General features: G+C 45.0%; 1 protein-coding gene across 1 annotated transcript in view; it reads left to right on the forward strand.

Annotated features, from left to right (window-relative positions):
- LOC120065175 (AMP deaminase 2-like) overlaps positions 1-14,051 on the forward strand; it is a 65,651-nt gene that overhangs the window by 42,191 nt on the left and 9,409 nt on the right. Inside the window, exons 2-14 of the mRNA XM_039015955.1 lie at positions 7,411-7,550; positions 7,742-7,872; positions 8,503-8,571; positions 9,689-9,806; positions 11,110-11,296; positions 11,881-12,022; positions 12,159-12,248; positions 12,366-12,495; positions 12,760-12,954; positions 13,059-13,190; positions 13,345-13,508; positions 13,708-13,834; positions 13,970-14,051. The exon at positions 13,970-14,051 is cut by the window's right edge and continues 82 nt beyond it. Of these exons, the coding sequence (XP_038871883.1) occupies positions 7,411-7,550; positions 7,742-7,872; positions 8,503-8,571; positions 9,689-9,806; positions 11,110-11,296; positions 11,881-12,022; positions 12,159-12,248; positions 12,366-12,495; positions 12,760-12,954; positions 13,059-13,190; positions 13,345-13,508; positions 13,708-13,834; positions 13,970-14,051 (1,707 nt within the window). The remainder of the gene's footprint in view (positions 1-7,410; positions 7,551-7,741; positions 7,873-8,502; positions 8,572-9,688; positions 9,807-11,109; positions 11,297-11,880; positions 12,023-12,158; positions 12,249-12,365; positions 12,496-12,759; positions 12,955-13,058; positions 13,191-13,344; positions 13,509-13,707; positions 13,835-13,969) is intronic.

Genomic DNA, 14,051 nt, shown 5'->3' on the forward strand with positions numbered 1-14,051 from the left:
CTTATTCCTATTTAATGTTAACTCCCCAGATTATTAGTACAGTCAGTTTGTCTCTAAAATCATAGTCGTTTGAACTTTACATTGTGGAGTACTGTGACATTTGAAGTAGGAATTTCTTCTGTCCCACCCATAAAAGGACCTTTCAAAAGTCCTCAATTCAGCACAGTTAAAAATGTTCAGCGTATGTGATGCCACAGTCTATTTCTAGCAATGTAGTCCCAAACTTGAATTGCTAGAAATATAAACTACAGAGTATTTGATGTTTGTTTACCATAATCCTGCTAGTTATAATTGTCCACCTCATTTGGTGAAGTAAGCATTCCTGTGGTGGGCTAGTGGCCTAAGCCACTGCCTCCAGAACACATGTACCAAGCTAGCATGGGTTTGAATCCGGTCCATTGCTTTTTCAGCACACTGTTTTTACCTTTCGTCTCTCTACCTCTCTCTATCCTATCCAATAAAGTAAAAATACATAAGGTGTGGGACCTGCTGGCACCCCCCTGCAAAAAAAAAAGATGGGGGGGGGGGGATTAATTATGCATTATTGTGTGTGTGTGTGTGTGTCATCTGTGTGACATGACAGCATGTTGATTGCGTGCAGAAACGTGAGAGGATCAATAGCAGCTCTCACTCAGGTATTCATCACTGGTCCTTTTCACCTGAACGGCCTTTAGGGTCTTTCCTCAGTTACCTTGACTAACCGGTGCCCCTGCACATTGACTCTGTACCACTACCCCCTGTATATAGCCTCGCTATTGTTATTTTACTGCTGCTGTTTAATTATTTTTTACTTTTATTTTCAGTTTTTTACATAACACTTATTTTTCTTAACTTCTTAAAGCATTGTTGGTTAAGGGCTTGTAAGTAAGCATTTCACTGTAAGGACTACACTTGTTGTATTCGGCGCATGTGACAAATCAGATTTGATTTGATTCCCAAGGCTCTGTAGAAAATAGTCCATACTGTAGCAAGAAGACTTGAGGAATTCAGGCTACATTTGAGACAATATATTGAGGCAAAAAGGGGTTCAAAGTACAGTTTTTTTACAGTCTTATCTGTGGCTGCTAAGGAATATTTGCAGAGTACGTCGCCCTCTCAGGGAATAGACCGAGGGAGGTGTAGTGAGCTGTGAAGCAACAGCTGCCTCTCACACACTGATGCCATAAACAGTCTACAATACAACATATGATACACACACACACAGCATATGGTCAGACACACAATCTGTCTCTCACGAAAACAATCAGGATAGACGCATCTTTCTTAAACACACACACCACACACTTCTCACACACACACACAGCATTGTCTCCTCACTGTGTCCACTGTCTGAGAGCTCTTGTTATCGTATGTAGGTCACCGCTCTGTGAGGATGTCATCTGTCACTTAGCACTGGGTCAGGATGTCATCTACTGAGATGGCCTGGCCTCTCGCTGATGCATCCCAGGGACACACACACTGGGACAGCAGACAGGGACACACACACTGGGACAGCAGACAGGGACACACACATGGCAAGCCTAGTGGTTAGAGCGTTGGGTCAGTAATCAAAATGTTGCTGGATCACATCCCGAGCTGACAAGGTAAACATCTGTTGTTCTGCCCCTGAACAAGGCAGGGAACAGTTTTCCCTGGTAATCCGTCATTGTAAATAAGAATTTGTTCTTAACGGACTTGCCTAGTTAAATAAAGGTTCAAAAAAGAAAGACTCAGTCCAGTGTAATGCAGGAGACAGGAGGGTACGAGAAGGAGAGAGGTGTAGGCTCAGGCCTTAGTTTTCCCCTCATCATCATCTCTCTGAGGTGAGCTCAGCTGACTGACTGCACTGTCATGCTGTGTGTTGAGGAGCTGGGCTTTCATTACAATGAGGATTCATGGTAAGTAGGACCTAGGACAGCCCATCTACACACAAACACACACATTTTGTAAACAGTAAAAAACACGCAAGCAGCATCTTACTGGAAATGTGCTACAGGCTAGATGGCACACAACCTGTACAGAGTACTGATGTGCCAAGGTACATTCACAGGGAAAGTAGATTATACAGGTGCTCCAAAATAACAAACACTGTCTGGGTTCTTTTAAAACTGGATGAATGCAGTGTGTTACCCTGGAGTGTTTGCATAAAATGGAAATACGCTCACACACGTTTGGTCCCCATTCAAAAACAATTGGTTGTGAATGGATGGATTTTCTCTGCGGTTTTCAGACTGTTACTAATTGTTACTCTCCAATACCAATCAGTTGTCATGGCGCTGGGCTACGTCAGTGCGCGCTAACATCAAAAGCTTTCCTTGCGTTGTGAATGAATTAACTAATGATGTCCCTGTACCATGTAGGCCTAATGCTCAGAGATCTGTCCCTGCACATGATCAGGGTATGTGTATTTACTGTCATATCACTGTCTTTCTGTACTTTGTATTTTTTACTAGACCTATATCATAGACTACTGTGCTTCATGTAAACTATGTCCTCTTTCCATGATCACTATACCTCCTTCTCCACTTCAAACTAGCCCCTCTGTCCTTATCTAAAACAACCACTAGGCTTTAAGCCGCTGTATTGTGTTGCATGTTTTGATTCATGTTGTAAATCAGGGTCACACAATGCAAATCCTAATCCTCTGGGCCACTGTGTCTGCAGTGTGCAGTAGTTTTGTTACGCCATTACTTTGTAGTAGCCCATCACCCAGTCATATAGCCTGCCTAGTGTTGTTAGTATGAGTTAGTTATTGGCAGTGTTTACTGCAGGATATGTCTGTGGTGGTGTTGCCCCCTTCCCTGATGTTACTGAGCTAAATGGGTCTGGTGGGTGCTGGATTAAGAGGCATATGTGGTGGAGGGAGGGGAGGATTATGTGGAGGCTACGCAGGGGAGAATGGAGTATGTGTTCTTGTCTCTGTCCTGCTCGGTGCTTTGATTGCCAATGCTGATATCACTGAAGAAATACTGAATAATGTCCCATAAACGGGAAATATAATACCATATCTCATATAGGGGTGTTAACGTGTGCTGGGGAGGCCTAGCCCCATCAACTACTGTAGTCATGTCTAAACCTGCCGACATAGACATGCTGTTTTAACCCAGTGGCCTAGCAACACAGTAGGACGCTTCCAGGTTCTCTAGATGTTAGTGGGTTGCTTTGCTTTAGCCTCCCAGTAGGCCTAGCTCTGTCCACATGTCTATCTTGGACACGCTGTCCTATAATTTGTGGAGCATAGCGTTCTCTACACATTTTTTTGGGGGGAGAAAAGTGTTTAATTGAGTGTGTGTGCGTGCGTGCGTGCGTGCCCGTTTGTGTGCAGCAGATGGCAAAGACTTAATTGTCAGAGGTTTTGTACAGTGCCTTCAGAAAGTATTCACACCACTTGAATTTCTCCACAACCAGAATTTAAAATGGATTAAATTGAGATGTTTTGTCACTGGCCTACACATAATACCTCATAATGTTAGTGGAATTATGTTTTTTGAAAATTTGTACTAATTAATTTGAAATGAAAGCTAAAATGTCTTGAGTCAATAAGTATTCAACCCCTTTGTTATGACAAGCCTAAATATGTTCAGGAGTAAAAATCTCCTTAAGTCATAATAAGTTGCATGGACTCACTCTGTATGCAATAATAAACTCAGCAAAAAAATAAATGTCCTCTCATTGTCAACTGCGTTTATTTTCAGCAAACCTAACGTGTAAATATTTTTATAAACATAACACGATTCAACAACTGAGACATAAACTGAACAAGTTCCACAGACATGTGACTAACATAAATGGAATAATGAACAAAGGGGGGGTCAAAATCAAAAGTAACAGTCAGTATCTGGTGTGGCCACCAGCTGCATTAAGTACTGCAGTGCATCTCCTCCTCATGGACTGCACCAGATTTGCCAGTTCTTGCGGTGAGATGTTACCCCACTTTTCCACCAAGGCACCTGCAAGTTCCCGGACATTTCTGGGGGGAATGGACCTAGCCCTCATCCTCCGATCCAACAGGTCCCAGACGTGCTCAATGGGATTGAGATCCGGGCTCTTCGCTGGCCATGGCAGAACACTGACATTCCTGTCTTGCAGAAAATCACGCACAGATCGAGCAGTATGGCTGGTGGCATTGTCATGCTGGAGGGTCATGTCAGGATGAGCCTGCAGGAAGGGTACCACATGAGGGAGGTGAATGTCTCCCCTGTAATGCACAGCGCTGAGATTGCCTGCAAGGACAACAAGCTCAGTCCGATGATGCTGTGACACATCGCCCCAGACCATGACGGACCCTCCACCTCCAAATCGATCCCGCTCCAGAGTACAGGCCTCAGTGTAACGCTCATTCCTTTGACGATAAACACGAATTCGACCATCACCCCTGGTGAGACAAAACCGCAACTCGTCAGTGAAGAGCACTTTTTGCAAGTCCTGTCTGGTCCAGCAACGGTGGGTTTGTGCCCATAGGCGACGTTGTTTCTGTTGAGGACCTGCCTTACAACAGGCCTACAAGCCCTCAGTCCAGCCTCTCTGAGCCTATTGCGGACAGTCTGAGTACCGATGGAGGGATTGTGCGTTCCTGGTGTAACTCGGGCAGTTGTTGTTGCCATCCTGTTCCTGTCCCACAGGTGTGATGTTTGGATGTACCGATCCTGTGCAGGTGTTGTTTCATGTGGTCTGCCACTGCGAGGACAATCAGCTGTCCGTCCTGTCTCCCTGTAGCGCTGTTTTAGGCGTCTCACAGTACGGACATTGCAATTTATTGCCCTGGCTACAGCTACAGTCCTCATGCCTCCTTGCAGAATGCCTAAGGCACGTTCACGCAGATGAGCAAGGACCCTGGGCATCTTTCTTTTGGTGTTTTTCAGTCAGTAGAAAGGCCTCTTTAGTGTCCTAAATTTTCATAACTGTGACCTTAATTGCCTACCGTCTGTAAGCTGTTAGTGTCTTAACGGCCGTTCCACAGGTGCATGTTCATTAATTGTTTATGGTTCATTGAACAAGCATGGGGAACAGTGTTTAAACCCTTTACAATGATGATCTGTGAAGTTATTTGGATTTTTACAAATTATCTTTGAAAGACATGGTCCTGAAAAAGGGACATTTCTTTTTTTGCTGAGTTTAGTATTTAACATGATTTTTTTACCTCATCTCTCTACCCCACACATACAGTTATCTGTAAGGTCCTTCAGTCCCTCAGTGCATTTCAAACACAGATTCAACCACAAAGACCAGGGAGATTTTCCAATGCCTCGCAAAGAAGGGCACCTATTGGTAGATTGGTAAACATTAAAAAAGATATTGAATATCCCTTTAAGCATGGTGAAGTTATTTATTACACTTTGGATGGTGTATCAATACACCCAGTCACTGCACAAATACAGGCATCCTTTCTAACTCAGTAGCCAGAGAGGAAGGAAACCGCTCAGGGATTTCAGCATGAGGCCAATGGTGACTTCAAAACAGTTACAGAGTTTAATGGCTGTGATACAAGAACTGTGGCTGGATCAACAACATTGTAGTTACTCAAAAATACTAATCTGAATGACAGAGTGAAATAAGGAATACAAATATTCCAAAACATGCATCCTGTTTGCAACAAGGCACTAAAGTAATACTGCAAAAAATGTGGCAAAGAAATTAACTTTTTGTCCTGAGTACAAAGTGTTATGTTTGGGGAAAACGCAACACATCACTGAGTACCACTCTTCATATTTTCAAGCATGGCGGTGGCTTCATCATGTTATGGGTATGCTTGTCATCGGCAAGGCCTGGGGAGTTATTTAGGATAAAAAGAAACGTAATAGAGCTCAGCACAGGCAAAATCGTAGTGGGAAAATTGGTTCAGTCTGCTTTCCAGCAGACACTGGGAGATGAATACACAAGGCCAAATATACACTGAAGTTGCTTACTAAGACGACACTAAGTGGCCTAGTTACAGTTTTGACCTAACTCGACTTGAAAATCTACGGCAAGACTTGAAAATGGCTGTCTAGCAATGATCAACCACCAACTTGACAGAGCTTGAAGAATACAAAATAAATAAAGAAGTGCAAATATATTGTAGTCCAGGTGTGCTAAGTTCTTAGGGACTTACCCAGAAAGACTCACAGCTGTAATCGATACCAAAGTTGATTCGAACATGTATTGACTTAGGGGGTTGAATACTTATCTAATCAAGATATATTAGAGTATTTTTTTTTTCCATTTGATTTTTTATGTTTGAATGTTTCTTCCACTTTGATAGTACAGAGTATTTTCTGTATATTGTTGACAAAAAAGGACAATTCAATACATTTTAATCCCATTTTGTAACACAACAAAATGTGAAAAATGTCAAGGGGTATGAATACTTTTTAAAGGCATTGTAGCTGAATGAATGAACAGTCATTGTAATGGAGCCCAGAGTCTGTCTGTCTGTATGTGTTTTGATGAGTCCCAGTTGCTCTGGCATCTTTCATTGGGTGATTTGGCCCTGGTCAATTTTCCAGACAGCCATTAGGCCTATCAGAGCATGCTGTTGGGCACACACACACACTAATCTACAGGGCTCGTCTGTCATAAAATAGAACCTTCTGCATCTCAGGGGTCCCATCCAGTCCAAAGGCCTTATGGGTATGCTACGGTAGCATTCTCTGTGCAGGAAAACACACACACACACAGTTTAGCAAACTTCCACGTAGCTTTTGAGCTCATCCCTCATCTTTTGGTTATTAAGCCTCCATCGCTCTCTCTCGCTCTCTGTCTGTGTGTGTATTTTCTATGGGACAGACATAATGGGGTCTTTATCCTGTGCCTGCCTGCCTGTGTAGTGTGTACTTTCTCACCCTGTTGTGTCCGTCTCAGGGGAAGGTGCTGTCATTGTTCTCCCCCCCACCTCGCCTCCCCTCTCTCTGACCAGCAGGCCAGGTCTCCATGGCAACGGGTGGCTGGCATCCGACTAAATGTATCTCTGTTAATGAGCACTCCACCTGAATGGCCCCCAGTGTGGGCTGTATACCACAGAGACTGCTGCCACACACACACATCACTCCGACGACTCCTGCTGCTGCTGCCTGACACACACTGCAGTGGGAAGGTACACAGCTCAGAGTCAGCAGTGCTGTGGAGAGACTAACACACCACTGACGCTGTCGTACAGTAGGGAGGCTCCTCTGTGCTGTATACGAAGCCACAACACCGCCGCTGAGAACAGTTGAGGGTCAGAGGGGAGTCTACTAGTGTAGACCCATTTTGTAGGTGATGATGCAAGAGTTCTGGCTGTGAAAATATGTGTTTTAATGTTTGCTCTGAATTTAGCAAATCCATGCAACTCACTCTCTCTCCCTCCCAGTTTTATAACTTTTTATTTTCTTTGTCTTTTTTGTAATGTTTGTTGTTTAACGCTCTATCTCTTTCTCTCCCTCCCTTTGTCTCTCCATCGCCCTCCCTCTCTAGATCTGCGTGGTGTAGCAGAGCAGGCCAAGACCCTGAAGCCTCAGCGCTCCCTCCCTGGGACGCCCGTCACTAACACACTCAAACACTTCCCCATCGACCTGCGTACATCCATGGACGGAAAGTACAAGGAGATTGCAGAGGTGAGATCACAGGGACACAGTGTTATCACTACCCTAGTGTGTGTGTGTTTGTGTGCGACTGCGTGTGTTTTTAGATGTTTGTGTGTGTTAAATGCTCATATTGTTTATGGACAATAGTGTATTGTAATGATTCTTTAACTCTTCCTGTGCGTGTAAGTGTGTTCTAATGTTAATTTGATGGTGTATCTCAGGAGCTGTTCACTCGCAGCCTGACGGAGAGTGAGATGCGCACCGCTCCTTATGAGTTCCCTGAGGACAGCCCCATCGAGCAGCTGGAGGAGCGACGCCAACGCCTGGAGAGGCAGATCAGCCAGGACATCAAGTGAGAGATGCAGCAGACATGCACACACACATACACACCAACACAGCTCCCACATACACACCCAAACAACCCACCTCTACCACAGGAACTCATACACGCTCAACAGCTTCCATCATGTTGGTTGCAAGCTACCAGCTAACTAACATAAGCAAACAGCTAATTGAATCAGTCCGTAGCATTCACATCCTAGTGTTCCAGTCTGTTCCACCCACAGGAGGGGGAGGGAATTCTGTCTGTGTTGCTGGGGTGGTGATGGCCGGTTTCACTAAGCCAATCTGGGGGGGTGGATCTGACACACTAAGGAATCCATGCTCCACTCAAAGCAGCAGGGTCATGTGACCAATCAAGGTATACATACCACTGCTAACTGATCATGTTTCTCTGTTTGTCTCATCCCACCTGATCACTCTTCACACTGGTCCCATTTGTGTGTCATGTGCGTTTCTGTGGCTATTTTGTGTGTTTTGTTTGTGTACCTGTATTTGCATCCTCTCTGTCTGTCTTTCTGTGTTTCTGTGTGCTTGTGTGGCCCTTTCTCTTTCCTTTTGCTTTGCCTCACCCATACCCATCGTGCCCCCCTGCCTTCTGACCTCGCCTCGCCGCCCTGCGCTCCGCACTACGTCACGCCAGGCTTGAGCCAGAGATCCTGCTCCGCGCCAAGCAGGAGTTCATGAAAATCGACAGCGATGCCGACCTGGAGTGAGTGAGCTGTCCTTTCAGTCTCTCTCTCTGTCTTTTGCCTTTTCCTAACAATCTTGCTACTGCACAAAGTCATGTTTTTACCTACATCTGCACACCGTATGTACAATCCTTGGCACTCATTTGCTGAAGAGTTTGATTTTAAATGTATAATATTGTCATATATTGAGAATGTTCCAGTCCAACTCCATTCCAACTCCATTAACTAAATACCGTATGAGTTCCCTGTTCCCTGGTGATGTGAGGTATAGATTACCACAGGTGATTTTTATTTATTTATTTTTATTTAACCTTTATTTAACTAGGCAAGGTGATGAGTTGTTGATGTTGAGTCTTCAGTGGGGGCTCTGAGGTGCCAGGCTGTTAATACATTTACATTTGAGTCATTTAGCAGACGTTCTTATCCAGAGAGACTTACAGTTGGTGTATTCATCTTAAGACGGCTAGGTGAGACAACCACATATCACAGTCGTAGTAAGTACACTTTTCCTCAGTACAGAAGTTATTATCAAAGTCGGTGCTAGTAGGAACAGACAAGTGCAAAGTAATTTTTTTAAATGGGGGGGGGGGGGGGGGGGGGGGGGGGGGGGTGAGACAGATGTATTATTTAATATTCTCTTTGAAGAGGTAGTGTTTCCGGAGGTTTTGGGAAGATGAGCAGGGACTCTGCTGTCCTAGCGTCGGGGGGAAGCTCGTTCCATCTTTGGGGTACAAGGCCACCAGTGTCGGGCCCAGGTGCAACCTTTCACTGGCCTAATTGGCGCCTATCTCCAAGACGCTTATCACCATGGTTTCCACTGCATCGGCAAAACGCTTTGATATTCATCTTATTAACAAAACTCTGTAGATGTCTCATTGTATTCATGAGATAAATAGTCATTCAGTTTTAATGCAGATATGCAACAGCTGAGGCCCAATTCACAGAGAGACAAAGACTATCTTCTGTTCTGACATATTTCCAACTTAACCTTCTTCAAAGTGTACTTTACCAATAAAGTATTGCTGAATGTGTTTTCATAGCAGAACTATTTACATGAGGTTTCTCTTAACATTCCCTTCACATCATACCTCCACCCGTGCTCTCTCCTACCCTCCTCTTTCTCTTCTCTCTCTCTAGGTTGATGAATCAGGAGGATGGTGTGGACAGGACGAATGATGGCTGGATGAAGGAGAGAGTATTACCGATGGAGCGAGAGTACCAGCGTGTGTCAATATCAGGGGAGGAGAAGTGTGGGGTGAGAGCCACTGACTAAACAACTTGATTGAATAAATCCAATCACAGTCCATCCTGATTTGTGTTTTATCAAATCGATCAAATGTTATTTGTCACATGCGCCGAATACAACAGGGGTTACCTTACAGTGAAATGCAGACAATGCAGTGCAGATTTAAGAAAAAAAGTGTTCAAGTATTTACTCAAATAAACTGAAGTAAAAAATATATTACAAAAAAAAAATATATATATATATACACTACCGTTCAAAAGTTTGGGGTCACTTAGAAATGTCCTTGTTTTTGAAAGAAAAGCTAAAAAAAATTGTCCAATAAAATAACATCAAATTGATCAGAAATACAGTGTAGACATTGTTAATGTTGTAAATGACTATTGTAGCTGGAAACGGCAGATTTCTTATGGAATATCTACATAGGTGTATAGAGGCCCATTATCAGCAACTATCACTTCTGTGTTCCAATGACACGTTGTGTTAGCTAATCCAAGTTGATCATTTTAAAGGGCTAATTGATCATTAGGAAATCCTTTTGCAATTCTGTTAGCACAGCTGAAAACTGTTGTTCTGATTAAAGAGGCAATACAACTGGCCAATAGTCATTTACAACATTAACCATGTCTACACTGTATTTCTGATCAAGTTGATGTTATTTTAATGGACAAACAATTAGCTTTTCTTTCAAAAATAATGACATTTCTAGCAGTAAAATAACAATAGTGAGGCTATATACAGGGGGTACCGGTACAGAGTCAATGTGCGGGGGCACCGGTTAGTCAAGGTAATATGTACATGTAGGTAGAGGTAAAGTGACTATGCATAGATAATAAACAGAGAGTAGCAGCAGCGTACATATGGGGAGTGGGGGGGACAATGCAAATAGTCCGGGTAGCCATTTGATTAGCTGTTCAGGAGTTTCATGGCTTGGGGGTAGAAGCTGTTAAGAAGCCTTTTGGACCTAGACTTGGCGCTCCGGTACTGCTTGGGTGATCTTTCATTGTGCCACATGCTCACTATGGAAGTGAAACCAATTCAGTCAACAAACCTATTGAAGTAAAAGAGGAGTGGGCTAGGAATGGACATGACTTCGACTTGTATTTCTTTAGACAGTTGGATATACAGGGGAGTCAGAGTAGGGAGGAGAGCGTGGTCTGGGTAGTGAACCTTGTTCTTCGGTTTGGGGACAGCAGGTGGGCTACAGTGTTACCAACTCATCCACTCTCAGGCACGTTGCAATGGCCTCTTGGTAGTGTGTGGATGTCTAATCACTGTAGACTATTTCTGACTTGTAAGGTTCTGCCTTGCCCAGGTGCCCTTCACAGACCTGGTGGATGCAGCTAAGTGTGTGGTGAAGGCCCTGTTCATCAGGGAGAAGTACATCGCTCTGTCCATGCAGAACTTCTGTAAGACCACTGCCCGTGAGCTGGGAGAGCTGGGAGAGAAACCCCTGGACCTACGTGTCTATGAGGAGATCCCTGAGACCCCCGTTGATGCAGGTATGACACACACACACTAACACACACACCTGACACATTGGGTATGACACACTAACACACACGCCTGACACGTTGGGTATGACACACACACACACACACACACACACACACTTGACACGTTGGGTATGACGCACACATACACTAACACACACGCCTGACACGTTGGATATGACACACACACACACACCTGACACGTTGGGTATGACACACACACACACACACGCCTGACACGTTGGGTATGACACACACACACACACGCCTGACACGTTGGGTATGACACACACACACACCTGACACGTTGGGTATGACACACACACGCCTGACACGTTGGGTATGACACACACACACGCTAACACACACACCTGACACGATGGGTATGACACACACACACATACTAACACACACACCTGACACGTTGGGTATGGCACTAACTGAGACACACAGGCATAGCTATAGTGTTTCTGTCCCAATCTCTTTTAGCAATTGAGTTACTTTGTGAAATTGTGAATGAAAATGTTGTAATATGAATCATTGAGGTAAGATAGTATGGTCAACTTTTCTTCTTTCCCTACTGTCTCCCACAGATGCTCCAGTCCACCCCCCTGTCTCAGAGACTCACCCCTATGAAAACCAGGTCACCAAGAACATGCCTGCAGACACAGAGTACAGGTGTAAGATGGTGGATGGGGTCATGCATGTCTACACCAAGAAGAGCCCCATGGAGAAGTGAGTGTGTTTGTTTGAGTCTGCTTGTTTTCAGTTAGTTTCTAGTTGTGTGTGTGATGGGCTAATCTGGGTCTGTAGTCTGGGTCTGTATGTTTGTGGAAGAGAGAGTGGATAACTGATTGTCCATCATTTCCAGGAGTACAGAGTTGGACCTGCCCTACCCAGACCTGAAGGAGTACATCGCTGACATGAACGTCATGATGGCTCTCATCATCAACGGACCAGTGTAAGTGTTACTGGGTCTTCGCTTTAGAATCATAGCTTTAACATCAGTCACATCTGTTGGCTGTGCAGTAGAATACACTGTCTGTGTGTTTGTGTGTGTGTGCGTGCGTGCGTGCAGAAAGTCGTTCTGCTACCGCCGGCTGCAGTACCTGAGCTCTAAGTTCCAGATGCACATTCTGCTGAACGAGATGAAGGAGCTGGCAGCCCAGAAGCAGGTTCCTCACCGCGACTTTTACAACATTCGCAAGGTGAATGAACACCAGCACAACAACAGTCCCAACACTGGAGCACAGCATCTGCAACACGTCTATAATGCCAACACGTCTATAATGCCAACACGTCTATAATGCCTGTTCCATATCAGTTAGTCCCCCCACAATGTTGGATAGAAATGTATTTTGATGTTTACACCAGAGCTAACTAACCAAGGCTTTTTATTTCGTCTTTCTGGCATCCATCCTCAATGTCTCACTGTCCCTGACCCTGACTCTCTCCCCTCCCTCTGCCTCCAGGTGGACACCCACATCCACGCTTCGTCCTGTATGAACCAGAAGCACCTTTTGCGCTTTATCAAGCGGGCCATGAAGAAGTACCCTGGGGAGATAGTCCACATGGAGCACGGGCGGGGACAGACCCTCATGGAGGTGTTTGAGAACATGAACCTGACCGCCTTCGACCTGAGTGTGGACACACTGGACATGCACGCGGTGAGGAGAGGGGAGGGGAGAAGAACATTGTTAAAGAGGGATGGGTAAGAGAATTGGGGAAGACGAGTGGAACAGTAGATGTAGTGTCACCTGTCTGTTCTCAGGACCGCAACACGTTCCATCGCTTCGACAAGTTCAATGCCAAATACAACCCCATCGGGGAATCCATCCTGAGAGAGATCTTCATCAAGACAGACAACCACATCGAGGGCAAATACTTTGGCCACATGATCAAGGTCTGAAACCAGCCCATGCTACCTTAAAACAGCCAAAGAAACAGTTGTGTTTGTGGAAGTTCACCCCACATAGTAATGTACATTCATCAAGTTTTAATTTGGTACGGTTGAATAGAATGATATGAATGTATTGTTATTGTTGATGCTCCATCAGGAGGTGATGGCTGACCTAGAGGAGAGTAAGTACCAGAATGTGGAGCTGCGTCTGTCCATCTACGGCCGCTCCCGGGACGAGTGGGACAAGCTGGCCCAGTGGGCCGTCAAACACCAAGTCTACTCTGACAACGTGCGCTGGCTCATCCAAGTGCCCCGCCTCTTGTAAGTAGTGTCTGTACCTAATACAGCATCAACAAAGCAGTTACCCACATCTACCTTTAGTCAGCTTACCTGGATGTAAACCTCACCTATTTGTGTCAAGTATTATGAATGAAGGTTATGAATCTGTAAATGAGGACCATGCATGAATGTGAGTCTTCCATATTATGTGCGAGAGACGTTAACCCCCCTCTGACTGCAGTGATGTGTACCGAACCAAGAAGCAGCTGGCTAACTTCCAGGAGATGATGGAGAACATCTTCATGCCTCTGTTTGAGGTCACCATCAACCCCCGCAACCACCCTGAGCTGCACCTCTTCCTGCAGCACGTGAGGCACTCGCCCAGCAGTCCACACACACCCCAACATATCCTCAAACAGACACTTCAGATGCCATTTTCAGGGCCCTACCTCCTTCATACACTTCAGGCACTGTTTTAAAGTAACTTATCGCTGTGTTGTTAGGTGGTGGGCTTTGACAGCGTGGATGACGAGTCCAAGCCGGAGCACCACATCTTCAACATGGACAGCCCCGTGCCAGCCGACT

The sequence above is a fragment of the Salvelinus namaycush genome, chromosome 20 (genome assembly GCF_016432855.1).
Source record: "Salvelinus namaycush isolate Seneca chromosome 20, SaNama_1.0, whole genome shotgun sequence".
Classification (NCBI taxonomy): Eukaryota; Metazoa; Chordata; class Actinopteri; order Salmoniformes; family Salmonidae; genus Salvelinus; species Salvelinus namaycush.